Raw genomic sequence first — 26,965 nt, forward strand, 5'->3', positions numbered from 1 at the left:
TGAATGATTCAAAGTGACGGCAGTTATTTAGAGTCTTAGGCTTAAATTGACCATTTGGGGAAATAGAGACACCAGCGGCACAAAGCCCTGTTCTTTCATCAGCTTAATGCGCTCTGCTCAGCGCAGGAATAACATGTGGATGCCCTCGTGCTGCAGCTTCCACTCCATTAGTAATGTTGACTTTCTCCCGCATGTGTGGTGCCAGACTTCCCGTGGACTCTGTTGTGAATGCCGCCGTCATTAAGGGGCACGTTTCGATGTGTGTTGATTGCCTACAGACAGTCGATCTGACTCCCATGCAAATGAGAGCACCGGGACAGGGGTCATTACATCTTGGTGATGATTCAGAGGGCTAATGGTCGAACACAATGAGCCGATGAGACGCCTCTCTCCGAGCTGCAGCGTGAAGGGCGGTGCGTGCAGACTGAGGCAGAGGAGCAGCAGGAGAGCGGGACTGAGGTGCTCTTTAAGAACTACTACTGGTCAAACCCTCTGGTGTGAAGCTCCTGCTCCTTCCTGCTGGTTCCAAAACATGCCTCACATATGGAACCGAACAGTCTCAACCTGTGTGTGTTTGTACGCTTCAGAACATACTTCATCTTTAATGCTTCTTCTCCGCCCGGCCTCCCGAGGTCCCACAGCGTGACTCCACTGTGTTTCACAGCCCCCCCCCCCGGTGTGACAGCCCCGTTTATCCTTCATTAATCTCTCTGCTCCGCTTTCTCCCCCACTTTGTGGTCACGTTTATCCTATTAATGTGCTGTTTGCTGAACAAATCCACCAATAACAGATCCAGAGTCAAGGTTACTAATGTATTGATGTGCATGTGTGTGTGCATGTGTGTGTGTCTTATACACTTAGTGGTTGCCATGGATTCTGTGATTAATGGACAGAGAAATAAAACCATTACAAAGATGATACACAATGCTTTAGGCAAACTGTGACAAGACGTCTGTGTTTTAGATATTTTAGCACTACAGATGTGTATACTATTATAGATTGTTGTTTGACAGTAAAACAAATTTAAAAAAGTGTATTTTTAAATTAGATAATGTCTTCATGCAAAACCTTAATCTACATGTCAACCAAGATGAATAAATGTCGTGGAGGAAAAATAAATTAAAATCCCCCTAAACCATTTATGCTTGAGCATTAAAAAGAAAATGTTTAATCAAGTGGAAAAAACATTAAGTTGCACAGTTGTAATGGAGTGAATTTAGTTTCCGCCACAATACTACTTTTTATTTATTCAAAGCTTTACGTGTGTGAGATCCAGTTATATTAAGCAGCCAAAATTAATGATGTTTTTCAAATTTGGGGTCAAATTCTAGATGAGTGATGAGCAGAAACCACATATGAATGACCAATTGAGTTTGTTGTTCATACATCCAGAGTCCGTTGTGAAGTTTGTGCGTAAAATAATGGAAATATGAATCATTGTTATTTATTTACCTCCAAGTTCAAGATACTACTTGAACTTTCATGCAACAGCTATAGCGGGTTATTGTGTTGCATCCTACCTGCGCACTCACCCCTCACCACTCACACCAATACCATAGCCACCAGGAGGGGGCGGGGCTTTCCTTTCCTGCTCGGACCGGATGTGACGTCATGAAATTCTCGGGTGCAGCAGCTTCTAAACTGTGGGCGTTTTTTTTTTTCCTTTCCTCAATCTTTTTTCTTTTCGGGGTGTTGCCTGCCTGGAAGTTTCGCCGGTTTGTCGCAAGAGAAACAGAAACGGACTTTTTCTAATAACCACAACATTCATCAACTTTGTCCGCATTCGAGGACCTCCCCGCGCACTTTGTTCGTACTTCTCAGCCAACTGCTCTCGACTTGTTTTACTTTAGCCGCCGTTAGCTCGCTAAGCTAACCGGGGATTGAGCTGCTGTAGCCTTTGCTAGCGAGACGGACGTCCGATGCAGGCCATTAAGTGTGTGGTGGTGGGGGACGGGTACGTTGAACCTTCTTTTCTTTATCGTCGCTCTAAACTCTAAAATGTCCCGGTTGTTGTTCGGTTAGCAGCGGCCAAGTGGAATGGGAAAACCACCCCAGTTTCCCTGGTTGACCCAGTTAGCAACAGTTGTTCGAGCGGCTAACGAGGCTGCGGTAAACTTGAGTGACAGCTGTTGTTTGTTCCTGCCCGGTTGCACGGATCCATCCCACGGGTTCGGTGCGAGGTTCTGTGTAGGACGCCACCAAATCCATTTGAGGATTTATTTTAAAAGAGCAAAGGGAAGCATTCATTGGTCAGCAAATGATGGGGGTTTCGACCTGATACGTTTCTTAAAATGTTAGAAAATGGGTGAAAACCAAATGTAATCTCAGAATTGCTTTTTAGGAAGGAAATGTCCAAAAGCTGTGATGAGCGCAGTGTAAAAGTTTGTAAAATGTTTTAATCAGACGTTTTTAAAACATTAAAGCAGGTGAAAAAGTTATGAGCTTATGTCTTAACTTGGTTGATCTCAAAAGTCTACATATTTGATAGGATGATGCCATATTTAATCATAATAACTCTGACCTGATGTTTCAGTTTTATTTGCATTCAGTGTATGCGGACATGAATCTGAAAGCTTAGTTCAGTTGGGTTCTTCCTGTCGGGCGAGCAGGTTAAACCAGGCTTTCCTGCCTCGTTAAACCCGAAGGGCACGACGCACTTAAGACACTAAATGTGATCAAATCTGCAGACCTGCTCATAGTGTTTTCTTTGTCTGTCTCTGCTCCCCTCCATTCTGATCCCAGGGCTGTGGGTAAAACATGCCTGCTCATCAGCTACACTACCAATGCCTTCCCTGGAGAGTACATCCCCACCGTGTAAGTGACACACACACACACACACCTCGCCCAAACAGCTGTGAGATGGTCAGAAGTTGTTTTAGAAACGTATCCACATCTGTGCGTAACTTAACGTTACGATAAGATCTCTTCCTCCCTCCCTAAAGCTTCGACAACTACTCTGCAAATGTGATGGTTGATGGGAAACCAGTGAACCTGGGCCTGTGGGATACGGCGGGGCAGGAAGACTACGACCGGCTGCGGCCTCTGTCCTACCCTCAGACGGTACGTACGTGCATTCACGCCCCAGTGGGGACAGCGGCTTGTCTCGGGCACCGACCGCCGTCTGCCAGACAATGTCAGCGTGAACACTGCTTCCCATTTAAGCACCATTGGTACCGAGTTATTCACTGGCTTGTTGATGCTTAAGACGGAGTCAGCGAGGAGGGCCCTGTATCCATAGTACCTATACACCGTCTGGAGGAAGTGAAAAGGAGCCTTGTTTGCACTCTTTGTCCTGTCAACAATCTGCCCTCTGTGCCAACGACTCGCAGGGAGCTGAGAGGGGGAGTTTGTGTGCATTCACCCCTCAGAGTCCAGATTTGTTATCTAGGTCTAGATCTCGTTCCAACATTTAAGATTCTTGTACGAGTTGCAGCAGAAACGTCTCAGAGTATTTAATGCTGAACTTGATCCTTTTCTCTCCTCAGGATGTTTTCCTGATTTGCTTTTCCCTCGTCAGTCCGGCCTCCTTTGAAAACGTCCGTGCCAAGGTGAGAACTGCCAGCTTTAATGGCTGCAGCCTTCAAATGTCTGTTAATGTTAATATAAGTTATGACACAACTAAAACGGAGGTAGTAGCTTCATTCCAAATCTTATTCAAATGTGACCCCTTTCTATTACTCTATGTAAGACGTGCCACACAGTATAACAGCCCCCCCCCCTCCCCCCTAGTGGTACCCTGAGGTGAGACACCACTGCCCAAACACACCCATCATCCTGGTGGGCACCAAGCTGGACCTGAGAGACGACAAGGACACTATTGAAAAACTGAAGGAGAAGAAGCTCTCTCCGATCACGTACCCTCAGGGCTTGGCCATGGCGAAAGAAATAAGTCTGTTCCAACACACACAGATAAAACCCTTTAAATGATGGTGTGTTTTCTTTGGTAATCTGACTTCTTCCTCCGCTCCGCCCTCAGGTTCGGTGAAGTACCTGGAGTGCTCCGCCCTGACGCAGCGCGGCCTCAAGACGGTGTTCGACGAAGCCATCCGAGCGGTCCTGTGCCCCCCGCCCACCAAGCAGAGGAGGAGGAAGTGCAGAATATTTTAAGGGACTACGGGGGGGGGGGGAGGAGAGGACGGGTGGTCCCAAATATCTTTTCACCCCTCGTGTCCTTGCTCACGTAGAAGCTCCGGTAGTTGGTACTTTGAGTTTCCACTTGTTCACTTGCATCTGTTTAGTTTGACGTAAATACATTGATTTTTGTTAAGGCCTTTGGGGAATGTGAGGGGGGGGGGGGGGTTGTAATCTGGGGGTTGATTTAAGGAGGATTTTATAAGAAGTCAAATGTGTCATTTTCCTCACACACTACAGACAAACATTACTAGAGTGGTTTTATCATGAAAGGACTCCGAGTGGAGGAGGTCCTGCACTCGTCTCCTACACACTAAGATTCCTGCTGCCTTGGTGACACTAGTTTGAGAGGAGAAATGTGGTTTGGAAGCTCCGATGTCGTCTCTTTATCGCCATGCCAGCTGTGGTTTAGTTTACACGCGTCATCTGGCTGGACTGAGGTGTTGCCAAGATTCCCTCAATGGTTCCCTTCTGTAGTCACTTCAGGAAACTACAAGGCCTTTTTTCTGTTTTGTATCATCATACGGCCGAGCAGCAAAAGATGACTTTTTACAATTGTTGTAGCAGCCGCTGTGATTAGAAGTTGTTCTAATAAACGAGCATTTAAAACGGTTTCTGCTGGATAATTAAGTCAATTATCCTTTTTATCCTTATTCCTCAAGCAGTCGTTTTCTCTCCCTGCGCCGTGTGTTTGGTGCAGAGCATGTTCAATCTGTGAAGCGTTTGACTTTGATTCAAGTCCCCTTCCTGTCTTTTACGATGTCTAGAAGCTGGTGTCTACTCAATTGAATGTTGCAAACAGGTTGAAATGTTTTTGTTATACAATATTAGCGGTAACTACTCAGCAAATACACTTTATTTTATAATGAGCAATGATCAAATTGCATTGGTGCTCCGGGGAGCCACTGTGTGAACTCAGTTGATCAGTTTCACTTTCATGATAAAAGCGACAGTGTGATTTTAAGCAAACATATTCTTTGAAAATGCTTTGTTTAAAATTAATTTCTGTAAACACTAAATACTGCTCATTGGACCTTTGAGAAACTAACCAGTAAAATGCGTTGGTGTCTGTAGCCATGCGGCTACATGCATCATTGCGTAACATCTGTCAAACATCTGCATTAGCAAACTGACATTGGCATCACTGGGCCAGGTTCTGATACCAGTGTTTCTGTTGCTCGATGAATTTCTTTAGCATATCGATGATGAAATGTTATCTTCTGTTGATTTACTATTATTGCTCAATTAACTTTATACAAGATCAGTACACATTGTGACAGGTTTCCCAGGTCATACAGGAGTGTTTTTTATTTTTTTCAAGATGGATAAAATGAAGTATGAAAGCCACAAGGGAAGTTGTTTATGTAATTTCATTCAAGTAAAAATATAAAAAATTAAATAATCCAGTTGTGTTTTTATTTGCACACCCACAGAGCATTTTAAAATCTGTATTTAATTAAAGTTTACTGCGTTGTAGTGCGGACAACATCAAAACAACAGCTTTGGGTACCACACTATATACTGAGCTTAATATCAGAACTATTGGACCAAATCTGATCTCTTCTCAAACACAACACTAACTTTTGGATAGTATTTAATATTAAATGTGCACAACTAGACTGACCACATTGCACTGTGCATCGTTTGGAATATACCACGCAATCCGTTGTATGCCATAACTAGGACACATTTCTTTAAGACACTGTTTCACTACTTTCCTGGATTAGTTGAGGAAAGACTATTTTCCCAAATGTTCTCTCCAAGCAAAGAACTTTTACCAAATCCTTCATAAAAGGCTTCAAAGATACAACCACTGAATTTTTATTGAATCAAAACAGCAAAAGCAAGAAAACCATTTCAGTTTAATTCAGGGTTCCACTGAAAATGCCCAGCAATGGTGCTGATGGTTCCTCAGGAGGCTTCCTGTGTTCTGACTGAAGCCCTTAACTAAACACCTGTAGGACACATCAGAGCTTTAAAGTACACATTAAGAGCTTCATCGGTGCTGAATTCATTCACAAATTTGAAAGAAAAAAACGTAATGTGTCAAAAAATATAAAAGGGACTTTACTCCGACTTATTGTTGACCTGCAGTCGTTAAATTAACGTGACGTTTGGATGTTAATAACCAAGATAAGATAATAATCCATCTGTATGGACGTATTCTGCTGGGATGATAATCTGAAGTCAAATTGTATCCTTGGTCGTGCTGTCTCTCTCGTCTTGTGGCTCAAAGAGCTGCTCACCTCGCGGTGGGCCGGTCTGGGCTTTCCATTTATCAAATATCAGCTTGGCAGACACGGCGTCTTCGACTCCCATCCCTGTTCCAAAGGACAACGATGTACAAGCTGCTGGACCCGAAGCACGATGTGTGAACAGAGCACATGTCCAGCAGGGCTCACCCAGGGACTTGAAGACGGTGGTCTTCTCTCTGTGTGCAGGCTTCGTCCCGTTGAGAACTTCTCCGAGCTCAGCAAACACCTGGGCCTGGAACCAGAGGCTCACACTGTGTAACCACACACACACACACACACACACACACACACACACACACACACACACACACACACACACACACACACACACACACACACACACACACACACACACACAGTCGGGTGGAGGGCGGTCTGACCCCAGAGAGGACGACGTCACCGGACTCCTCCATGGCTCCGTCCCTGCTGTCGCTGTACACCACGGCCTCCTTCATCAGCGCGTCGTCCAGCTCCCGCCAGTTCGGCCTGCAAGCCCCCACCGCTGCGGGGGGGGGGGGGGGGGGGGTGACAGGACGGCGTGAAGATCTCGCGCCCACTTCCTCTCGGGTCTCGTTTCTGCTCGTCTCCGCCGCCCCTCACCTGCCACGTGCGCCCCCGCTTTGACCCACCGGCCGAAGAGCACCGGCTCCGTGCTGCTGGTGGCCGTCACTATGGCGTCGGCCCCCCTCACCGCCTCCTCCGCCGAGGCGCACGCCGTCACCGGCCCCGCGACGGAGCGGCAGAACCTCTCCGCTCCCTCGCTGGTGCGGCTCCACACGCGCACCTGTTGGCGGGGGGGGAGGGAGGGGCAGTTTGAGAGAAATTAAATAATAGGATAAATAGAGATGCACTTTGATATCGGCATTCAGGGCTGATGCTGTTGGGAGGAAGACCTCCATCTTGTTGTCACATGGTCCACAAAGGCAACAAGTAGCCAACTCGTGCTGAACTGATGAAGGATCCACTGTGCTTTCTCATGTGTTCACACGTTGGTGCAATCACCTCTTTGAACGGGAACATCTCGGTGAAGATGTGGTAGTGGCTCAGGGCCTGTTTTCCGGTGCCCAGGATGGCCAACACTTGGGCCCCGGGGCTCATCAGCAGCTGTGTGACCAGAAGCATCGGGACAACCATCAGAACGACGCCGGACCGTCAAAAACAAGCACGAGGCGTCGCCGGGGCGAGCGGAGGGACCTTAGCGGAGATGGCGGAGACGGCAGCGGTCCTCATTCCTGTGACCTCCTCCCCGTCGATGACCTGCGGGTTGGACACACGTTACGGGGGGGGGGGCAGGTGAGGCCGGGGGGGGAACCTACCTGCGGGGAGCTCGGCGTGCCGATTAGTTTCACTCACAGCTTTGACGTTCCCGCACTCCGGGTCCAGCAGGATCACAGTGGCCTGAGTGGCGGGCAGAGTCGACCCCGCCTCCCTCTGGTAGAAGCACACCAGCTTGGTGCAGAGGACGCCGTCGTTTTCCATGTACGTCGGCATTGACCCCAGGAAGCTGTGGGAGTGAAGGAGGTTGGTTAATGTTCGTGGACACCCATTAGCTGGAGCTGGAGCGCAGGCCTACCCGTGGTGTTTCTGCAGGGGGAGGGTGGTGCGCACGGGCTGGATCACCTCGGCACTGTCGCGTGTGGAGAACTTCCCCAGAGCTTCCTCCAGGCGGGGGACCAGCTCTCTGTACCGCAGCAGGCGCTGCACGTCGTGCCGCCATATGACGGCGGGGGGCTCGGCCATGGCTGTCTCTGCGGAGAGAGGACTTTGAGCTGCACGCCGTCCTGCCCCCCGAAGGGACGCGTCGGTGCAGGGCGCGTTCCACGCATGCGCAGTAGATCGCTCCCGGTGACGCGCGGACCTGTTAATCATCAGTCAAATATTGTACTTTTTATTTCACTTCCTTTAACCGCTATAGTTACTTGATAGAAGATATAAAAACAAAACATAAGTGTAGCTTTGAAGAATCTAATGCTACAGATTTACATTTTTGGCATTTTGGGCAGCAGCAGCTGAACCAAAGTTATTCCCTCCTACACTTCTCAGGGTTTATTTAATAACTTCTGGAGGTTAAAGTGCGGGATACGTCACAAGCAAAAAGGATTTTTGTTTAAACCCGTAAGAAGTTTGAAGCTTTGTTGGGCTGACAAAATGCTGCTTGCTGATGTAGAATCATAAAACGTTTAAAAACATGCAGAATGAATACTTATTTTTCATAGTTTTAGTAAACTTTATGAGGTATGCTTTTGAATAGATTTGTAGTAGGTTTTTAATAGCTAGTATATTATATTAAACAAGGATGCGGTATTTAAATCTAGTAGCTGTAGCTCTCACATAGCATGCTGTGAAGGGATGGGGTCCAGTCTCCATCCAGGAACTGGTGGAACCCTCCATCCCAACACCAAGCTGCTTGTTCCTCCCTCACTGAGAGCAAAACACTGGACTACATCTGTCCTGCTCCTAAATGGTGGAAGGAGCTCTGTGATTCACATCTTCAGACTAAAGACACATCTCTTTAGACTAAACCTCCACTAAAACACTAACATACTGTACCACTTAAATTGTACTTAGCAGTAAATCAGCTTATTTGAGGATATTGCACTTTCTTGTTCTGAATTTGTATCTCTATGGTTGAAATGCACCTATTGCAAGTTGCTTTGGATAAAATGACATGTAAAGTTAACTACCTCTGCAGCGCATTGCTCTTAAATTCATATTCATCACCCAACATCAACTCCAATATTACTTACAATTGATGTGGTAGAGTTATGAGTTGTTTAAGGTGAACTACACAATGCGAATCAAATCATGAAACTCTGAAATGAACAAAAACACCAAGTTTAAATAAAAAAATCTTTTATTGTGAATCGGGTCTTGCCATAGCAAACTGATACACTGAACTGGACATTGTCCTAAGAAGTAAAAAAGAAAAGAAAAAACATCTATATTCTCCAGTCATGCATTACAAATTCAATCTTTATATCAAACATAATTTGTCTTTTCCTTTGTTCCACATGACGTTGTGCAGAGAAATTAGATTATTAGACAAGCAGTCTCTCAATAGCCAATTGAACAGACTGAATCTGCGGTTTGAGCTGGGAGCCCTCCTTTATCGTGACTGAGGTAGCTATGACGGGGCGGGACACCCCACAGGCCCGGCCCAGGGCCTGCTTGGAGCGGACAAACACGTACGGGACGTTCTTGTCCTCGCAGAGCAGCGGCAGGTGGAGGATGATCTCCAGTGGTTCAGCGTCGGCGGCCATCACGATGAATTCAGAGATGCCTCTGTTTAAGGTTTTAGTGGCTGGGGAGGAAGAACAACAGGAGTGAGGGTGAGTACATATGCTCACCATTAGCTACATTGTTACTTAAATTCGTTTTTTTAAACAATTATTAAAAGAAATGTAAATAGTGCACAACATGTCTCAACCCCCCAAAACAAAGAGGGGTGCCTTTAAGTTGATTTGGTTGTTTCTGTTCTCTTATGATCAACTCAATTTCAGTGATTTGATAAAGATAATTTAAAATGTTTTCTTACTCATCACATGAAAAGACCACGCGACACAGACTTCTTACATGGCCTCTAAAATAGTTAATGATCAAATGCCCAGGTTACGTGAACCCTGTTACTAGGGTACGTTACATACTGGTACGTATACTGTAGCTTCCTCACCTTCATTAGCGCCCTTCCTCAGCTGCTTGTAGTTGGAGGCTTGCTGCACCAGGTCCAGGATGGTCTTGGAGAGCGTGGCGTCGGCCAGCGGGTAGGCCTTCGGGTTCACTTGGGCTTCAGTCTGCTCACGGAATAGAAGAATACAACATTAACAAGGGGAAGGTGGTGCATAGCGCGGACGAACACGAGGGTGTTGTGATCTAACGTTAAATATTGGTTGACTCGAAAGTATGGATGCGTTAGCTAATAGTTAGCTAGCAGTTAGCTTGTCTGTTAGCTTGTCGGTAGTTTGAATTCAAACACTTACCATTGTGAAGAATGTTTTTTTTCTATTAATCCGGCCCTCTCGGCGAAATGCTTCACGGAGGACTATTGTCTTTAACCTGTGCTAAGAAAAAGAGCAACAAGACGCAAGAATTGGTTTTCTTAGTAGAAGTACGTGTGTGGTGGCTCTGCGAGGTCTCTCTGCTGTGTCGCATACAGTACAAACGTTCACCCCACGTGTGGAATACCGCGCATGCGCAATGACGACACCCGCTCAAATCCACCGGAAGTACGTTCTTTCCGGGGGTGGGTATCAAATTAAATTAATAATGCAGTAACCTATCGAACAGGTAACTATTGTTTGTCCCAATAATATGATAACAACTAAATACGTGCAATAAAGTAAACAATATTGAAACAATACTTTGTAATAGTATTTCATTATTATTTTAATATTTGTAACTTTATTCTTCGAACAATTGGATTTTCAAGCGGAGTGTCGTGGTGAATACATGTTTGGCATTTTAAAAACAGGTTCTAAAAAGCGATAACAAAAGAAGTAGTTAAGTAATAATAATTTAAACAGGAAGTCAGCTCTCCGTACAGTAAGTGTACGCGTCCCTACGTCATCAGAGGGCGCGAAAGCGACGTCTGGCCCGAGCGAGGGGGGACGCGCTAGGCATTGTGGGTAGGACACTTTCACATCAGCCATATTGCTCTGACCGAAGAAGGGAGATGAAGGGGATCCGGGGAATAAGTCAGTTGTCGGTAAGAACTCCGTTACTAACAGCGTCTCGGGGGCGTCTTAAGGGGCCGACGATCAGGCTCGTGTCCGGTCAGAGTATGACGCGAAGCGGACGTGAGGAAGCGAGCTAGTCGTGACCCTCCGGTTCCACCAGCACTCACTATCAACGTTACATAATAAACAACCGGCAGGCCGCGAACCGTTTAAAGTCACCGGTGACTCCAATTCACTCAACTCAGGCTCTGAGGAAAGACAGCCGGATTCTCGTAGACCGGATTTAGCCCACGTTTAACTTAATGTGCTCATTGAAGTACTAATGTATCCAAAATGTGTCACTCATTAGCCAGTTTTCTGTCAAAAGTCTGACATCATTTCTAGCTTAAAAGACCACAACTTCCTATAGGAACATGTGTCCCGCTACTCTGTGCCATAATACACAAGCGAACGAGTAAATGTTAATTGGCTTCCAATGCAAAGCAGCAAGTAACGCAGACACACACAAACACCATCTTCTCCTGCATCGGTCAACATCTGCAGGACAACGCATCAGTAGTAATGTCCATCCTTCCCGTCTTCTCTATTTTTACAGGCCAGGCTCTACTCGGCCCAGGCTGCCCGCAAGGTGGACGCCGCCGAGCACGTTAAGTTTCAGCCGCAGGAAGTGCAGGTCAGTGGGTGTCGACTTGTGTTTCTGTATGTGCTGATGAGGAGGGGCTGGCCCTGACCCGACAGCGTTTTTATGCTCGGGTCTCCTTTGATGTTTAAAATAGGGATTTGTGGTGGACGTGTTGGGTCTGTTGTCCCTCTTAAGGAAATGATGAATCTTAAGGACACGTCTATGTGTGTCCTGCCCAGGTGACCAGACTCCCCAGCGGTCTGGTGATTGCCTCCCTTGAGAACTATTCCCCAGCCTCCAAGATCGGAGTGTTTGTCAAAGCCGGCTGTCGGTACGAGACCCCTGAAAACCAGGGGGTCACCCACCTCCTCCGACTGGCCTCCAACCTGGTATGAAGCACACCGTTTTTTTTTAGTTACACGCAATGTGGAGCATTAGTGTTTGTAGCTTGGAGTTGATTCGTCATTTCTGCTTTTCCAGACCACCAAAGGAGCTTCCTCATTCAAGATATGTCGGGGTGTTGAGGCAGTGGGAGGCAACCTGAGGTCGGTAAACCTTTGGAAAGGTCCTAACAAAGTATCGGGACACTTGTATCGTGATCAGTGAGCTCATCTGTTTCTCTGCAGTGTGACTGCTTCCAGAGAGAACATGGTCTACACCGTTGACTGCTTGAGAGATGACATGTGAGTCTCATTCATTATTCATTGCATGAGTTTAATGCAACATCCGTCTCAAACCAAGTCACTGTAAAACTGGGGGTGGAGGGGTTAAGTATGGGGGGGGATATCACTTACGCATTTCCTTCCTTTCCATTGCTCGCCTGCAGTGACACAGTGATGGAGTATTTGATCAACGTGACCACCGCCCCAGAGTTTCGGCCCTGGGAGGTGTCAGACCTGACCCCCCGAGTGAAGAGGGACAGGGCCCAAGCTGCACAGAGTGCTCAAATAGGTTGGCCTTTATTTTTGTTGCAATGCACACACCAACACACAATACTATACTCCTGTCACATGCGGTTTATGGTTCTACAATAATACAACTTTGAACCTTATTCCAGATATATTTTATTTTAATGTAAATATAACTAAAATAATATAATTGCTCTTGTGGTTTTTAAACTCCCAGTAAATAATGACGTTACTGTTTGTACTTGTAAATGACAAAAACAGGACACTAAATTCAATCAGTTTCTTGGAAGTCTCCATTCTATCGGCATCACGTGGGGAGTTATGATGATTCATCAGTGAAGGAAACCGTGTACATTTCCGCTTTAAGATTAGAATGTTGTGTTCACGCCTCTTTCTGTCTCCTCCAGGTGTGATCGAAAGTCTGCATGAGGCGGCCTACAAGAACGCTCTCTCTAACTCCCTCTACTGCCCTCAGCACATGGTTGACAACATCCACTCGGGCCATGTGAGCATTTTTAAATGTTTGTTTGTAAAGCCTTTTGATGTCACAATTAATCATTTAAAATCTTTCTAATGTTTTGTATTTGTGTCCAGCTGCACCAGTTTGTCCAGAACAATTTCACAAGCTCAAGAATGGCTCTTGTTGGACTTGGTATGGTTCATTAACAATAACAATAAAGATAGCAACATGTTAAAGTAATACACTCATTGCTTTTCTTTGATGACCAAAAGATCCCCAAGTGTAAGATGTTCGTCTCCCCTTCAGGTGTGGACCACGCGGTGCTGACCCAGGTCGGCGAGCAGTTCCTCAATATCCGCAGTGGGGGGGGAACCACAGGGGCCACGGCTCAGTATCGAGGGGGTGAGTCATAAAAATACATTTCAAACCCCCCCCCGCCAAGCTTAAACGTTCCAAAACCCGATGTGACGCCCTTGATCCTCACGCGTAGGTGAGGTCCGACTGCCCGGCGCCGGCGGCCTGCTCCACGCTGCAGTGGTCAGCCAGTCGGCGGCGGCGGGCTCCAGCGAGGCGCTGGCCTTCAGCGTGCTGCAGCACCTGCTGGGAGCCGGTCTGCATGTCAAGAGGGGCTCGTGCGCCTCCAGCAAACTGGTGCAGGGCGTCGCTAAGGCAACCGCTGACCCCTTCGATGTGAGTAATATCATCTTTTCTGAACGATTCGTACATTGCGGCCTTGGCTGGTTTAAATCCTAGTTAATTTTTCTTTTCTCCTGAACAGGTCAGTGCTTTCAACTCGAGCTACTCTGACTCTGGTCTGTTTGGAGTCTACACCATTTCCCAGCCTGCGGCTGCCGGGGATGTGAGTTCATCTGTTTGTTTGGATGCAATGAAAAGCATCTGCAGTCAATGTATAACACGTGTCCTCCACCGTCTCTCCAGGTGATCAAGGCCGCTCTGGCCCAGGTGAAGGCTGTTGCTGACGGCGCAGTCACAGCTGCCGACCTCACTCGGGCCAAGTAAGACTCCTTTTAAACATTGAGTCTAAAATGGGCTTGATAGCAGAACCTCCTGTGGATGAGATGACGCTAAGCAACCATTAATGAAGTGATTCACTTGGTGGCATTCGGCCAGTAGGTGGCGCTGTTGAATCGATCTAGAGAAGGAAGCCTTTGCAAAGCTGGAGGACGTATTTGGGCTAGTAGATCCATCAAGTCAAACACTTTGCTCCTGGTTTGCATTATTGCGCCTTATGAGTGTCCTATGTGCAGGGCCCAGCTCAAGGGGCAGTTCCTGATGTCTCTGGAGACTTCGGAGGGGCTTCTGGAGGCGATGGGCTCTCAGGCTCTGTCCGAGGGAACCTACTCCTCCGCCGAGCAGGTCTCCAAAGACATCGCCAACGTCTCCTTGACCGACGTCGCCAACGTAAGACGGTCGCCTCTCGGCGGTGCTCGATTGTTCTCGAGATGGGACAAACATTAGAGTTTTAAGATCGGCTTTCACTTACTGTTTTTTTTTTTGCAGGCTGCCAAGAAATTTGTGACCGGCAAGAAGACCATGGCGTCCAGCGGCAACCTCATAAACACCCCCTTCGTGGATGAGATATGAAGCCAACAGGCAGATGTTCTGTCGTGACACCAACAGATATTTATAGGTGCAACAGTAAATGTATCTCAATCTGGAGCTTCGGCCATGTGTCCACATTAACTGTGTAGCTAATGTACAATAATGAATAAATCTATCTACCTTACAGCTTTTCAACTGTTTTGTTGTGGTGTGTTTTCTAATATGAGATATGAGCCGTGTCCTGTAAAGTCCCCTCTTTGTAGATTCCACTGCATGAATGTGGGGGTGTTATGTAAATGGGCAAAATGTGCTTTAGGGAACTCGTGTAAATTGTCACCTTGCATAATCTATGATGATGCAAAAAAAAAAAAAAGTAGAGCGTGAGCGCTTTTCCAGATGTTCTCGCGAGAAAGAAGCGCGAGAACATAAGTTGTGCAGCTCTCTCTCTGTCTCTGCCCCCCCCCCCCCCCTGTCTCAGTACAGACTGCGGGAACAAACCGCCGGCTCGCTTCTCCCGTTAAATCACCGATCACCGTCCGGGTCTCCGCTCGCTCCACGTGACCCCGGTGACGCTGAACGGTTCCCTCCTCCGCGGCCAGCGGGTCGGCCGAATGAAAGGGGGACACTTCGGGGGACACCCGGCTCACCTCACAGCGCACGTCATGTGCGGACAGACCCCCTTCAGCCCCCACCGCGGGTTCCCTAACGACGGCTGGCTTTAGGTTACCGACCTCCACATGTCCCGCCTCCCTTCAGGGGGGGGGGGGAGAGAGAGAGACGCGCTGACCTCCACCTGCGGCTCGGCATGGACAAACTCACCGTGATATCCGGATGCCTCTTCCTGGCTGCGGACATCTTTGCCATCGCCAGCATCGCCAACCCGGACTGGATCAGCACCGGGGGGTCAGCTGGTAGGTTCTTGTTTTTCTTGTTGTTGTTGTTGTTGTGCGTGGTCTGGTCAGTTGATGTCATCTAAAGGAGAAGTAAAGTGTTTCTCAACTTGTGTTGATAGAACGTAGCGACATGAACTAGAAGGTTTCTGGGTTCGTATCTTATTTCATTTTCAACCTCTTTGGTCTCCAGGTCGCTGCTGAAATGACCTCAGACGTCAGGCAGCTCCCTCTGGAGCCACTTAAGAACATTTCCTTTGCACCAGTCCGTCCCACCTGTAGCCCAGACAACCAAACACTGGGTTCCGATCTAATGGCTGCTTGTTGTTGAAGTGGAGTAATAATCCGATGCAAAGTCCCAGAGCCAAACTGAGTAAATGCACAGCGGCCTGAGGTTCCCCCCCCCCCCCCCCCCCCCCTGGCCCCTTGCAGCTGCCGTGGGGCCAGGTGCTCGTTGACGACATCACAGACGCTTTTTGTTGCGTGATTCAGAGAGTACGCAGCACGTCGTTGTTTCTAAACCGTCACTACGAAGGTCTCCAGTTGGCATCGGCTCTGTGCTGAAAGCTTCTTGATTTCGCCTAACTGGTCAAAGTGTTGTTGGAGACCTGGGGGCTTTTAATCAGGCCTCCGGGGAGACCGACGCTCCCACCTCAGGATTACCGTTCCTCAGTCATGACGCACTTTCTTTTTACTCTCAGAACCTTCTCTTTTCCGAACTGTGTCGTTCGATCTTCTCCCTGTTTGTGAAGACCTGGAGGGAGAAGAAGCCCAAATAGAATGAAGTGATAACGCCTTTCTCCACAAGGGCCTGAACTCGCTTGTTTTCTTTTGCTGCCGCGCCCCGTATGAAGGGAACTGCCCCCCTCCCCCCCCCCCCCCCCCCCCCCGGTGAGAGGAAGTAGTGTTGAAAAGGAAGAGGACATCCTGTGTATACGGGGCATAGGTGCACAGATGTGCTCCGGGCCCTGGATTTTAAAGTACTTTTAAAGCGGCTGTAATCGGTATTTTCGGACTAACGATGTGAAACTGTCTGCGTGCAGGCTCCCTCACGGTGGGTCTGACCCTCCAGTGCCAGACCATCCACGGCCGGGAGCGGTCCTGCATCCGCCCCCGGCTTCCCCCGGAGTGGATCGCGGCGCTCCTCTTCATCGTCCTGGGCATCGTCTCCCTCACCGTCACCTGCGGCCTGCTGGTGACGTCGCGATGGCGCCGCGAGGCCGCCCGGTACGCCCGGTGGATCGCCTTCACGGCGAGTACGTGTTCTCTCACATCTCCCTCTGCCCTGCGGGGGGGGGGGGGGGGCGAGAACATTTTCCGAACCGCCACAAACGTCCGATTTCCTGTTTTTATGGAGCCGGATGAATGGATGAAGTTGCTTCATTATCACAGTGAATCCTTTTTAGCTGTGAAGCACCACATGGAACTTCAGTTTAACACAAGGCTGTGGACTAGAATGACCTCGACATGTGGATGTAGTGAAGCGTCCTGGAGGAGAGGATCTAGATCTCTCACTGGAGGCCTTTCATAAGGAATCTGTGTGTCAGATGACATCCAGCAGTTTGAGTCCCTTCACCATTCATTCATTCCATCCATTAAAATGCACATTTCTGTCGGGTCATGTGGTTTTGGTGGACCTGCTGATTCCTCTCCCCCCGTCCCTCTGCTCTCCCCCCCCCCCCCGGCTCAGTGGTCCTCTTCTGCTCGGCTGCTCTCGTGTTCCCGATGGGCTTCTACGTCAAAGAGGTCGGAGGTCAGCCTTACAAGCTGCCCAACAACACGGCGGTGGGCTCCTCCTACGTGCTCTTCGTCCTCTCCATCTTCTTCACCATCGTGGGGCTGCTGTTTGCCGGGAAGGTGTGCCTGCCCGGCTGACCCCCCCCCCCCCCCCCGTCAGGGAGAATGGACTCCTGTATCTGATATGTGTGACATGCTGGATTTGGACTTGAGCACCAGAGTCTGAGGGAGCCGTGTGAGACTTAAAGACCGATCCGCTGCACCCTGACGGATGTGTTGAATATGGTGCAGTTAGCTCCGCCCCGATGGAGGCTCACAGTGTGTAATACATCCAACAGACACATTGTATTCATTTGTTTAACAGTTTAGTCTTTTCCTCTTATTAAAAGGCCAAAAGCATCCCAGTTGTTAATGTGGTGCATCGCTTTTGGCTTAAATGAGCCGCTAACCCAAAAGAAAGGAGTACAGCGTGCAGTCGGAGGCTCAGGGTGGAGCATAAAGCGGGCGATGTAACGTCCAGACGTGTTGCAGGACGACCAGCTGGTGACAAACAAGTTGTGTTTAAAGCTTTGTAACTTTTTTCTGATAACGAATAAGTGAGTGAATCTGTTTAATATATTGGATGCTGAGGGCAGCTCTGTATGAAGGAACCGGTCCGTGGCCTTATGTAGACACACAGGTGCTCTTAGACCATGGAAGATCTCAGCTCAATAAAAATGACTCATTGGAGCGTTGTCTCATCAATTTAACATTTCCTTTTAGAAGAGCACGGGACTAATGATGTGCAGCCGTTTACCGTGAGAGGAGCCAGCTGAAGAAGCTCCAGGAGTCAGAGCTCTTCACAGAATACTGAACATTAAAGCCTCATCGCTCATAGAGAAGATTTCACAGCTCATGTAAGAAAATCAATTATCTCACGATAAAAGCTTTAAAAACAAAGTTGGCTCGCTGTTCTTTGCTTGGATCTTAGATTAGTGAAGCTGCTTTTGGAATGTTTAGGTTGCCATAGGAACGTCTAAAAGCAGCGTGTGGTGATGTGCGTTTGGGTTCTTCTAAAACACTCCACCGGCGGGCCCCAAGTCGCCCCAAACGGATCAAACGGTGCTGCTGACATATATATATTATATTTGACCTTACATATATTTTTTATAATCATTTTTTACCTATTATTTAAAAAAAATCTTTTCTGTGAAATTTTTTGACCCTACATATTTTGACTTTTTTCACAATATTCTTTTTCCCATGACATGACTGGAATGATCTTAGATGGAGCAACCTACACGTCCCTGTCACTAATGCCAAATGCCCCAAATTTCTGTACTTTAAACCTTATCTGGGTTCAACCCTCAAGGGACATGGTGGCTCTTTCTAAATCCTTTTTTAGTTTTGGGTAACTGACATTTATAAAAAATCATAATGGGATATTGCCCCAGAGACGGATTGGTGCATCTTGGAGGATCAACCATGCTATTCATCCTTCCTGCATTGGTAAAAGGCAAGTGAGGCTTCTGCTCATCTTTACTGACTCATCCGGCCTTCTCTCCCGTCAAAAAGGTGGAACCCTATAGGCTACGTAGCATGGCTAATAAGTGCTAAAGCAAAGCAATTAACATCAAATTCAATTCGTCAGCAAAAGATTCATCATTCTTGACGATGCCATCATAACTCGAAACTAAAATGGTACGACTTGTGACTCGACTTGAGACTTGTTGGCTGTGACTTGTGACTCGACTTGGGACTTGCTTCGTCTTTGACTCGACTTGACTCGGGACGCGAGGGCATTGACTTGAGACTTGCTTGTGACTTGCCTAACAGTGACTTGTTCCCACCTCTGGTGGCTACGTAGCATGGCTAATAAGTGCTAAAAGGCTAAAGCAAAGCAATTAACATCAAATTCAATTCAGTAGCAAAAGATTCTTCATCATTCTTGACGATGCCATCATAACTCAAGTGAACGCGCCGTGTGTTTCTGCATAACCCCTAGGGTTCACTTCTCAGAAACAACCGTGGGGACAATGCCCCCACTACTACCTCCGCGGCAGTGTGCTCAAGACTTGGCACGAGCGGGATTTGAACCCACTGGCGGTGCGCACAGAGGCTTCTGGGCTCTAGCTTGCACCCCTACACTACCAGTCCTGGTCACATTTTGACAACTTTGATTCTCCTATTTAACCTTGAGCATGTGAGTTAAACCTCAAAAATCTTTTTAAATGCTTTTTCCTCATCTGGTCTTGAACCCACAACCTTCAGTTGCAGTGCAGGGGCTTATGTCAGCAGCTCTTCCTCTGTGCTACTTCACCACACACTAACCAACCCTTTGTTTGTTGTATTTAACCTTGAGATTGCTACTCAAACCTGAAGTAAAGCCAAAGGCTCAAACATAAGACTGGGCTTGAACCCACAACCTTCAAATGCAGTGCAGGCTTGTGGCAGCTGCTCTTCCGCTGTGCTACTTCACCACACACTAACCAACCCTTTGTTTGTTGTATTTAACCTCGAGATTGCTACTCAAACCTGAAGTAAAGCCAAAGGCTCAAAACCAAGACTGGGCTTGAACCCACAACCTACAGGGTAAGGACAGTAGCTCCTCAGCTCTTGTGCTGCACTACCTCACCATGCACAAATTACATTTTTGTCTCTCGTATTTAACCTTGAGACTGCTACTCAAACCTCAAAACTCTTTCAAAGCAGAAGCTATGTCTGCATGAAAGGGGCATGAACCCACAACCTCAGACAGCAGGTTGGAGCCTGCAGCCATTCAGTTGTTCCCTTGTGCTATTCAAGCACATGCCTCACTGTGTCCGTTTCTCATATTAGACCTTGGGATTGTTTACTAAACCTCAAAACTGTTTCAAAGTTTACAGTTTGAAGCCCTGACTGCAACCAAACCCTCCTTCTGAGAGAGCAGGTTTGAACTGAGGATCCTCCACACTTCAGCCTTCCTGCTATCTCCCTGCACTGTTCCACTACACACCTGTTGATGCTTTTGAATCCAACCTCAATGCTGTGATCCTTATTTCACTTTTTTCGACATGTGTGCTGATGCCCGCGTGTGAATTGAGAGGATCCATACCGACTCCCCTATGGAGTTAAACCAGTCTGAGGGTCCTCCTCAGCTGAGTGGAGAATAAATCCCGGAAGAAATAAACACATTTGACACACGGCACCTTGAGGAGAGAGAATCAAATCCCAAATGTGGATCAGGAAGGTCAGCTTTGATTCCAATAGAGACACCAGAACTCACGATGATTCACAGTGTCACTGTTTGTTTAATTTAAAATTAGGGCCGGGACTTTAGCGCGTTAATTTCTTCTCTCTGCGTGTGAAGCACATTTGAGGAACTAGATGGCATTTTGCAAAAGGAAACGAATCAATTCAGAGAACAAACGTGTTTGCATGTTCAAAATGTACTCATACACAACAAATATTTATTTCACATTTTCAGTAGAAAAACAGGTTATAAAACATACATACAACCACGACATCCCAACTCTGTAAACATCAAACAAATAAAGCCTACAACAAACGATTTGCTTTAAAAATATAGACTATTTTGAAATACAAATGTATCTATTCAGCATTTTCATTTCAACCACCAGAGGGCGCTGTTTACTGACTTGTAGAACATATACAGTATATACTGTATATATATATATATATATATATATATATATATATATATATATATATACTAGGGCCGGAACTTTAGCACGTTAATTACAATTAATGAATTACAATTTGAATTAAGATTAATTAATTACACAAAAAATAACACATTAAACATTTTTTACGCATTTTATACTGCAGCACCAACTAGCGTTCATGACTTCAGACAACAACAAACCACAGTGAACATGAACGAAGAAGCTGACGAGACCGTGTCGGGTGGCCCCGTGAATGGGACATCTTATTATAATAAACACACGGATGGAAGCGTCGATAAGAGCATGGTTGTGTGCAAGCTGTGCAACAAGGAATTCACATCGAGCCTCAAGTATCACCTCAACGCACAACAATTAGCAGCTAGCGTGGACGTACAAGGACCCACACCCAACCCACACTGCACCAGATGACTGGTTTAAGGACCAGGGTAACTAAGACCACGTCTGAAAAAATAACCAATGTTCTGAATGTACTTGAAAGTATTGGTCTACTTAAAAAAACATAGTTTACAGAAGGTCTACTTACCTATAGGCTACCTGAATTTCTGAAAGTACTATATTTCTAAATATGCTATTTCTACACTTGTCTGCTGGAATTGGTTGAACAAAAATAAAAATCCATGTGAAAAAAATTACTTCTCACTGTTCTCAGGTCAAATATTTATACAATTAAAATGCGATCAATTTCGATTAATTAATTACAAAGCCTTTAATTAATTACATTAATATTTTTAATAGAGTCCCGGCCCTAATATATACATAAACATACCAAAACATCAACATGTATGTTGTGTGACACGCTAACAGCACATGCAGTCCAGTCCTCGCGGGCGGGCCGTCGTGTCAGGTCATGGCGGGACTGCCGCCACCGCCGCCATGCTGCAGCTGCACCGCCCTCGCCGCCACGAGGAGCAACGCGGCAGCGAGGAGCTCCAGGCCGTAGGAGAGCCAGGCCAGACCCAGAGACCAGCCGAAGGAGATGCGCAGGGAGGCGAGGTCCTGAGGCCCCGCCAGCCTCTCGGCCTCCGCCTGGGCCCGGTGCGAGTACACCATGTAGAGACTGGCGCCACTGAGGGTCAGCTGACCTGCAGGGAGCACATCTTTATTCGTTGTTTTCGCCTTTTCAGGTGCAGAGCTTCTATGAGGCTGAAAGCTCGCACCAGTCGGAGCGGCGTGCTGAGAGCTCGCCATTAAAAGCGGCAAGAGAAGCACGCCATCCAAAATCTCATATAGCGCGAGAAACATGACCTCGACATTTTCATGCGGTTGCCATTGGAAACGGTCCGAATGGTGGAGCATTGCTCCTGGTTTCGGGGGGATGTGGATGGAGCGAGGAGGAACTAATAAGGCTTTTATTACAATGACACCCTGAGGTGCTGCCAGCGCAGAGGAGGAGGAGGAGGAGGAGGAGCAGGAGGAGGAGGAGGAGGAGGAGGAAGAGGAGGAGGCGCCTGAGGCCTCGTTCTCGTGCACAGAGACACAAACGGACGCACACATTGTCACAACACGTGTAAACAGGGCCGCTGCCAACGAAGCGCGCTGATTTGCCGGTTATCAGCAACCACTTTGATTAAGGAGGAAGGGACATGCAGATGTTTTCCTCTGGGGGGGGGGGGGGGCACAAACACCCACTGAGCTTTTTAATTGCTTACTGAGGAGAGAAGTTGCAGCATTAGAACAAGAGCTGGAAGAACAAAGGATTATGAAACTATACACATTATAAACATTATATATACATGTGTTTGTGAATGTGTTGCAATAAGGCATGATCTATTTTTGGGGGGGTTATATTAACACAATGCAAAGTGGCCGAGCTCAGGGGCTGAACAATGAATACTTTGAAATACCATTTTATGACAAGAAGGCTAATTTGTGAGAGAACTAAGACACAAAGTACAAATATATTCCTCGCTTGGAGGCTGCACTATTTTTAAAACTCAAACAAGTTCACAAGGCAACTAAAGTTAATCTAATTGAAGCCTTTTCACATTCCACACGGAGGCATGCGACGCTCATTAAAGAGAGAACACAAGTCTTTAGGTGTTTCTCCATCACATGGTCCTTTTGACTATGTGAACACCAATAACTTCATTACTCAGGATACCCAGATTAACAGAACCGACTGGATTAACAGTAATCTAACTCCCCCAATAACCCACATTAGTATAATCTGCTTTAAAGTAAAGACCAAGTTGACGCTTAAAAGGAAACAGTAGCTTGTTAGTTTGGATTCCAACACCCAATTGATTTTCTCCATTTTTAGCAAGCTCATAATAAGAAAAATATAGATTAAAATATACATTAAAAAGTAGGTTGTGGTGATGATTTTACCAACGATATTTAAATAAAATCTCTCAAAGACACACACACAGTGTTTCTGTTCCATACCTGGACCCCTGCAGATATCAGAAGGCCTTTCCAAGTGTTACTGAAGACGGAATGAAATTAAAAACACGACGAGAGAGAGAATCGGTGATTGTTTTGGAAGCAGATTCACTTCCCCTTTGTGTCTCCCCACCGTCCAATAAAAGCTCTCATCAGCATCCCAGGGTTCGCCTCATGATGCAACACCATCAGCTAACACACACACACACACACCTACCTGCCCCTCCATGCACACTTCATGAACATGACCTAATCAATCAGGAGGGAGGTGACTTCTGGAACTAACCACCCTGCAGCCGAATAAAGTGCACCTTCCCTGCGGAGTATCACCACCCATTTTAGGCGTAAACCAAAAACACACGACTGATGTTGCACATGGGGGGCGGGGGGGGGGGGGGGGGGGGGTGGACCTGATGAAGATGGATGGGAACTGGACCTCAACTCACTGCAGAAGAAGAAGAAGGTGGCGGTGCGCGTGAGCAGGACGGGGCTCCGAGCCAGAGAGCTGACCAGCCCACAGATCCCCCCGAACAGCATCAGGACCAGGCTGAGGGGCAGCAGCGCCACGATGGCACTGTGCATGCCTGCAGTGCACGCGCACACACACACACACACACGCCGAGTACGGCGCATTAGTAGACTTTATTTGCATAGAACACACACGCGTATAAGCTCAAAGAAAGGAGGCTCACGGTGCTCCGTGTCGGAGTACGTGGAGTCGTCGTCCACCTCCATCTTCTCACCTGCGTGAGTGAAATTGAAAAGCACGCGTCACCGTAGTGCGGGTTAAACTGGGCAGTGCGTGTGGACCAGCTTACCCCCGCCGCTGCTCCACAGTCCGCAGTTGGAACTCCAGTCCTCCGCGTCGCTCGCGTTCACGGGATCCATCGCGATTATGAACCAGTACTCGGTTCCGAGGGAAGTGGCCAGAGAAGCGAAACTCAGAATCCCGCAGATCCCGGAGCCGATGACCAGAGCGCCAAAGGGCAGCTCCATCGCGCACGGGCGCAGGTGTAAATCACGCACGACCGACGGCTTCAGCTCGTGCGTAACGCCGCGTTTACGCGCTGCCCCGCAGGTGATGAGACTGACTGGAGGTTATCTGGAGGCGGTGAGATCTTCCTCAGTGAGCAGGGGGAGGGGGAGGGGGGCGGGGGGGGGGTGGGACTGGGAGGTGTTCACGAGAGAGACAAAGAAACACTGGACGCAACAAACACACCAAGAAGAAGAAGTTTATTGAACATCTGGACAGAAGGAAATAAAGCCAGAAAGCTTTCCTCTTTCTACTTTAATGTGGAATCACAGATTATAGACAGTGGTACATTTCTCATCTCAATCCCTCCTCAAAGAACAAACGACGTTAAGTAGAAAGAACAAGTTTAATGAATAAGAAACATCACAACAACAACAAACACGTTTAAGGTGCAGACATGAGGAGTAAGTGGAGAGAGAAACAGTCAGCCAGCAATGAATCCTTTGCTCTCCAGCTCCTCCTCCTGCATCTCCATGGCGTCACTCTTCACCCATCGCCGTCTTGATGATCTCGGCTCTTCTCAATTTGGCTGCATCTTGAAACTTTGTGATGGCCTCGTTACAGGATTTGTTCTAAGTGCAGAAAATAAAATCTGGATGAGACACAATGTTCTCACAGGAAGCTCTAAGGACTTGTTTAAGACATGTAAAGGGGTCCGACAAAGATATCGCCACAAGTTTAATCAAACAGTCACATTATTAAATGATGCCATGAGTAAGTAGACATGTCTGGTGTTCCCTGAACAACGTACAATGATGAACTTTTGCCTCTCCTTCTGTAGTTTGAAGAATTCCTCCACAGTCAGATCTTCTACTTTCTTCTTCAGGGCCATGAAATGGCAGGATGCTGAGTGAGATTTGTGCTCCTTCCTACCGACAAAACGAGACAATACGTGTGTGTCTTCCTATTGAAGGAATGGTCATTGCAAGATGCACTGAAGTTTAACATCATCAGGCGACATGTCCCCAGAGGTTGTGATTTAATCACAGAGTATGTCATTTTATAAAGAGAAAATAAATAAATAAATAAATGAATATTATATACCAGATTTTGTTACCGGTCAGAAACCGAGGGTCTAAAGAGCTGCCTCAAAAAATGTGTGTCCAAAGTCATTTGGCTGGACAATTTTAATATAAGCTGCAAAAATGTATGTATGTATGTATGCTAAATAAGTTGAAGAAATGTTGGGAATGAGGTGCTGAAGATAAGTTTTTTTTTTAAACAAAGCCTTGGTTATAAACGGAACCTGTTTATCAAGCACATAGAAAAGGGACAAAAGACCACTACGGCCATTTGCTTTGCATCTACATATGTTTAACATAGGATACTTTCTCCATATATCTCCTGTCTTTATTGGCATTTCTGACTCATGAAGCTCACGGTGTGATCATCTTACTCTGGGTCATCCTCTGGCTCCCAGCCCTCCAGCTCTTTGAGGCAGAAGAAACACATAGCGATGTCTGGGCTGTTCCCCGAAGGAGTGTGTATGAAGCCAGCTTTGGCCATCTGCAGGAACAAATAAACAAACAGAGCTCATCAAGAAAAAAAGAAGATATTATATGTAGGTGTAAATGCTGAAATGATGAGTTTAAGGACAGAAAGCAAAAACCACTGGTCCTGCAGAACCACTGCTACTATCATTATTATTGTCATAATACTGTTGCTGTTACTATTAACACACATCTTTAACTGTGGATCTGGGTCATTTGGAGCACACAATTACTGTTTTTATTATCATGGTTAACCTCCCACATCCACTGCTACTGTTGATCTTATTACTGCAATGTTTCACAAATTATTCTACTTAATATTTATTATATGAATCATCTATGTTGTAAAGATTACGATATAAATGTCGTAAAGGGTTTCGTCCTTTTATTTTAGTTTGTGTACCGAAGGGAAATTTGTTATTTTGGGCTACACTAAATTAAAAAAAGGAATTTAAGTCCTTAACTGAAAGAAATTAAAAATGTATCAATCCTCTAACAATTAGTTTAATGTTAATGTATGTTTTACTGTGTCAGACGATGTGATCTTATGGGTATTATGCGACAGGCATACAAAAATAAAACTATTCTCTTATGTTTTAAATATGAAATGATGATTAAACATGATTGATTTGGGCCCTTGTCCCATTGTCTGATAAAACTGAGCGTTAACTAAAATTAAACAAGCGCTCCCTGGGGTGCTTTACACTTAACGCCAGATATTAACGTAATGTTAACTAACCAAATGTAAGTTAGGCTGTACAGAAGGGATTATCTACAGGTGGGCCACCTCAAGCTAGACCCCAGGTGAGGTTACGACGCGATACATATAAACGTTATAATGTTTGTATCGCTTCAGCTAACGCTAGCTACTTGTTGTGTTAGCTAGCAGGGGTCGTGTGCAGCAAAGTTAAACGTCCACTCACGTTCTCCGGAGTACACGAACAGTCTTCGTCAAAGGGCCACCCCTCGAAAGTATTCAGTCTGTTCTCATAAAAATACATTTTGAAGTTCTCTTCGTTTATCGGCTCCATTGTAATAAGTGTTTTTAAGCGTCCGTGATCAACCGAAGCCGCCGAGACGTAGGGTGCTTTCAAATTTTGGCAACTTTTCACCTCGACTCCTTTGATTGGTGGATGCAGACCAGGAGCGTCACGTG

General features: G+C 46.7%; 7 protein-coding genes across 7 annotated transcripts; 3 read left to right on the forward strand and 4 right to left on the reverse strand.

The window, feature by feature from the left end:
* Window positions 1-1,607: 1,607 nt before the first annotated feature.
* On the forward strand, window positions 1,608-4,690 carry LOC119213325 (ras-related C3 botulinum toxin substrate 1-like). Its single transcript, XM_037464561.2, has 6 exons — window positions 1,608-1,954; window positions 2,743-2,814; window positions 2,943-3,060; window positions 3,486-3,548; window positions 3,730-3,889; window positions 3,977-4,690. The coding sequence occupies exons 1-6, from the start codon at window positions 1,920-1,922 to the stop codon at window positions 4,105-4,107; spliced, it is 579 nt and encodes a 192-aa protein (XP_037320458.2). The 5' UTR covers window positions 1,608-1,919; the 3' UTR covers window positions 4,108-4,690.
* Window positions 4,691-5,412: 722 nt separating this feature from the next.
* On the reverse strand, window positions 5,413-8,222 carry crym (crystallin, mu). Its single transcript, XM_037464558.2, has 9 exons — window positions 7,960-8,222; window positions 7,740-7,890; window positions 7,581-7,643; window positions 7,389-7,490; window positions 6,987-7,170; window positions 6,767-6,888; window positions 6,534-6,618; window positions 6,378-6,452; window positions 5,413-6,086 (listed from the first exon to the last, which is right to left on the reverse strand). Exons 1-9 carry the CDS (start codon window positions 8,124-8,126, stop codon window positions 6,079-6,081), a joined length of 957 nt encoding a protein of 318 aa, XP_037320455.1. The 5' UTR covers window positions 8,127-8,222; the 3' UTR covers window positions 5,413-6,078.
* A 1,000-nt stretch (window positions 8,223-9,222) lies between these two features.
* snu13b (SNU13 homolog, small nuclear ribonucleoprotein b (U4/U6.U5)) lies at window positions 9,223-10,581 on the reverse strand. Its single transcript, XM_037464564.2, has 3 exons — window positions 10,364-10,581; window positions 10,057-10,177; window positions 9,223-9,687 (listed from the first exon to the last, which is right to left on the reverse strand). The coding sequence occupies exons 1-3, from the start codon at window positions 10,364-10,366 to the stop codon at window positions 9,425-9,427; spliced, it is 387 nt and encodes a 128-aa protein (XP_037320461.1). The 5' UTR covers window positions 10,367-10,581; the 3' UTR covers window positions 9,223-9,424.
* Window positions 10,582-10,965: 384 nt separating this feature from the next.
* LOC119213320 (cytochrome b-c1 complex subunit 2, mitochondrial) lies at window positions 10,966-14,803 on the forward strand. The gene is made up of 14 exons (XM_037464554.2): window positions 10,966-11,088; window positions 11,655-11,732; window positions 11,921-12,070; window positions 12,162-12,226; window positions 12,308-12,364; window positions 12,508-12,632; window positions 12,997-13,094; window positions 13,184-13,241; window positions 13,356-13,451; window positions 13,540-13,739; window positions 13,828-13,908; window positions 13,989-14,065; window positions 14,318-14,471; window positions 14,571-14,803. Exons 1-14 carry the CDS (start codon window positions 11,056-11,058, stop codon window positions 14,652-14,654), a joined length of 1,356 nt encoding a protein of 451 aa, XP_037320451.1. The 5' UTR covers window positions 10,966-11,055; the 3' UTR covers window positions 14,655-14,803.
* Window positions 14,804-15,097: 294 nt separating this feature from the next.
* LOC119213326 (uncharacterized protein C16orf52 homolog B-like) lies at window positions 15,098-17,991 on the forward strand. The gene is made up of 3 exons (XM_037464562.2): window positions 15,098-15,523; window positions 16,546-16,758; window positions 17,193-17,991. Exons 1-3 carry the CDS (start codon window positions 15,418-15,420, stop codon window positions 17,375-17,377), a joined length of 504 nt encoding a protein of 167 aa, XP_037320459.1. The 5' UTR covers window positions 15,098-15,417; the 3' UTR covers window positions 17,378-17,991.
* Window positions 17,992-20,941: 2,950 nt separating this feature from the next.
* On the reverse strand, window positions 20,942-24,364 carry tmem235b (transmembrane protein 235b). The gene is made up of 4 exons (XM_037464560.2): window positions 24,105-24,364; window positions 23,979-24,029; window positions 23,733-23,870; window positions 20,942-21,986 (listed from the first exon to the last, which is right to left on the reverse strand). The coding sequence occupies exons 1-4, from the start codon at window positions 24,280-24,282 to the stop codon at window positions 21,745-21,747; spliced, it is 609 nt and encodes a 202-aa protein (XP_037320457.2). The 5' UTR covers window positions 24,283-24,364; the 3' UTR covers window positions 20,942-21,744.
* A 152-nt stretch (window positions 24,365-24,516) lies between these two features.
* On the reverse strand, window positions 24,517-26,915 carry birc5a (baculoviral IAP repeat containing 5a). The gene is made up of 4 exons (XM_037464563.2): window positions 26,733-26,915; window positions 25,716-25,825; window positions 25,071-25,188; window positions 24,517-24,891 (listed from the first exon to the last, which is right to left on the reverse strand). Exons 1-4 carry the CDS (start codon window positions 26,838-26,840, stop codon window positions 24,799-24,801), a joined length of 429 nt encoding a protein of 142 aa, XP_037320460.1. The 5' UTR covers window positions 26,841-26,915; the 3' UTR covers window positions 24,517-24,798.
* Between the last annotated feature and the right edge of the window lie 50 nt (window positions 26,916-26,965).

Source organism: Pungitius pungitius, chromosome 21 (assembly GCF_949316345.1).
Source record: "Pungitius pungitius chromosome 21, fPunPun2.1, whole genome shotgun sequence".
In the NCBI taxonomy this organism is placed as follows: Eukaryota; Metazoa; Chordata; class Actinopteri; order Perciformes; family Gasterosteidae; genus Pungitius; species Pungitius pungitius.

What these genes read in the sequence shown, in the direction of transcription:
- snu13b (XM_037464564.2), bottom strand. An exon ending in GAGGAAGGGCGCTAATGAAG is followed by an intron (nt 9,688 to 10,056) that starts GTGAGGAAGCTA and finishes CTTCCTCCCCAG; the next exon opens with CCACTAAAACCTTAAACAGA.
- LOC119213326 (XM_037464562.2), top strand. Translation starts at nt 15,418, where the DNA reads ATGGACAAACTCACCGTGATATCCGGATGCCTCTTCCTGGCTGCGGAC. An exon ending in CAGCACCGGGGGGTCAGCTG is followed by an intron (nt 15,524 to 16,545) that starts GTAGGTTCTTGT and finishes GTCTGCGTGCAG; the next exon opens with GCTCCCTCACGGTGGGTCTG. An exon ending in GTGGATCGCCTTCACGGCGA is followed by an intron (nt 16,759 to 17,192) that starts GTACGTGTTCTC and finishes CCCCCGGCTCAG; the next exon opens with TGGTCCTCTTCTGCTCGGCT.
- tmem235b (XM_037464560.2), bottom strand. Translation starts at nt 24,282, where the DNA reads ATGGAGCTGCCCTTTGGCGCTCTGGTCATCGGCTCCGGGATCTGCGGG. An exon ending in GTACTCCGACACGGAGCACC is followed by an intron (nt 23,871 to 23,978) that starts GTGAGCCTCCTT and finishes CGTGCACTGCAG; the next exon opens with GCATGCACAGTGCCATCGTG. An exon ending in CACCTTCTTCTTCTTCTGCA is followed by an intron (nt 21,987 to 23,732) that starts GTGAGTTGAGGT and finishes TGCTCCCTGCAG; the next exon opens with GTCAGCTGACCCTCAGTGGC.
- LOC119213325 (XM_037464561.2), top strand. Translation starts at nt 1,920, where the DNA reads ATGCAGGCCATTAAGTGTGTGGTGGTGGGGGACGG. An exon ending in GGAGAGTACATCCCCACCGT is followed by an intron (nt 2,815 to 2,942) that starts GTAAGTGACACA and finishes CCCTCCCTAAAG; the next exon opens with CTTCGACAACTACTCTGCAA. An exon ending in CTCTGTCCTACCCTCAGACG is followed by an intron (nt 3,061 to 3,485) that starts GTACGTACGTGC and finishes TTCTCTCCTCAG; the next exon opens with GATGTTTTCCTGATTTGCTT.
- birc5a (XM_037464563.2), bottom strand. Translation starts at nt 26,840, where the DNA reads ATGGAGCCGATAAACGAAGAGAACTTCAAAATGTATTTTTATGAGAAC. An exon ending in GTTCGTGTACTCCGGAGAAC is followed by an intron (nt 25,826 to 26,732) that starts GTGAGTGGACGT and finishes TTGTTCCTGCAG; the next exon opens with ATGGCCAAAGCTGGCTTCAT. An exon ending in AGAGGCAAAAGTTCATCATT is followed by an intron (nt 24,892 to 25,070) that starts GTACGTTGTTCA and finishes TTCTGCACTTAG; the next exon opens with AACAAATCCTGTAACGAGGC.
- LOC119213320 (XM_037464554.2), top strand. Translation starts at nt 11,056, where the DNA reads ATGAAGGGGATCCGGGGAATAAGTCAGTTGTCG. An exon ending in TCCGACTGGCCTCCAACCTG is followed by an intron (nt 12,071 to 12,161) that starts GTATGAAGCACA and finishes CTGCTTTTCCAG; the next exon opens with ACCACCAAAGGAGCTTCCTC. An exon ending in GCAGTGGGAGGCAACCTGAG is followed by an intron (nt 12,227 to 12,307) that starts GTCGGTAAACCT and finishes GTTTCTCTGCAG; the next exon opens with TGTGACTGCTTCCAGAGAGA.
- crym (XM_037464558.2), bottom strand. Translation starts at nt 8,126, where the DNA reads ATGGCCGAGCCCCCCGCCGTCATATGGCGGCACGACGTGCAGCGCCTG. An exon ending in CCCCTGCAGAAACACCACGG is followed by an intron (nt 7,891 to 7,959) that starts GTAGGCCTGCGC and finishes TCACTCCCACAG; the next exon opens with CTTCCTGGGGTCAATGCCGA. An exon ending in TCTCCGCCATCTCCGCTAAG is followed by an intron (nt 7,491 to 7,580) that starts GTCCCTCCGCTC and finishes CTGGTCACACAG; the next exon opens with CTGCTGATGAGCCCCGGGGC.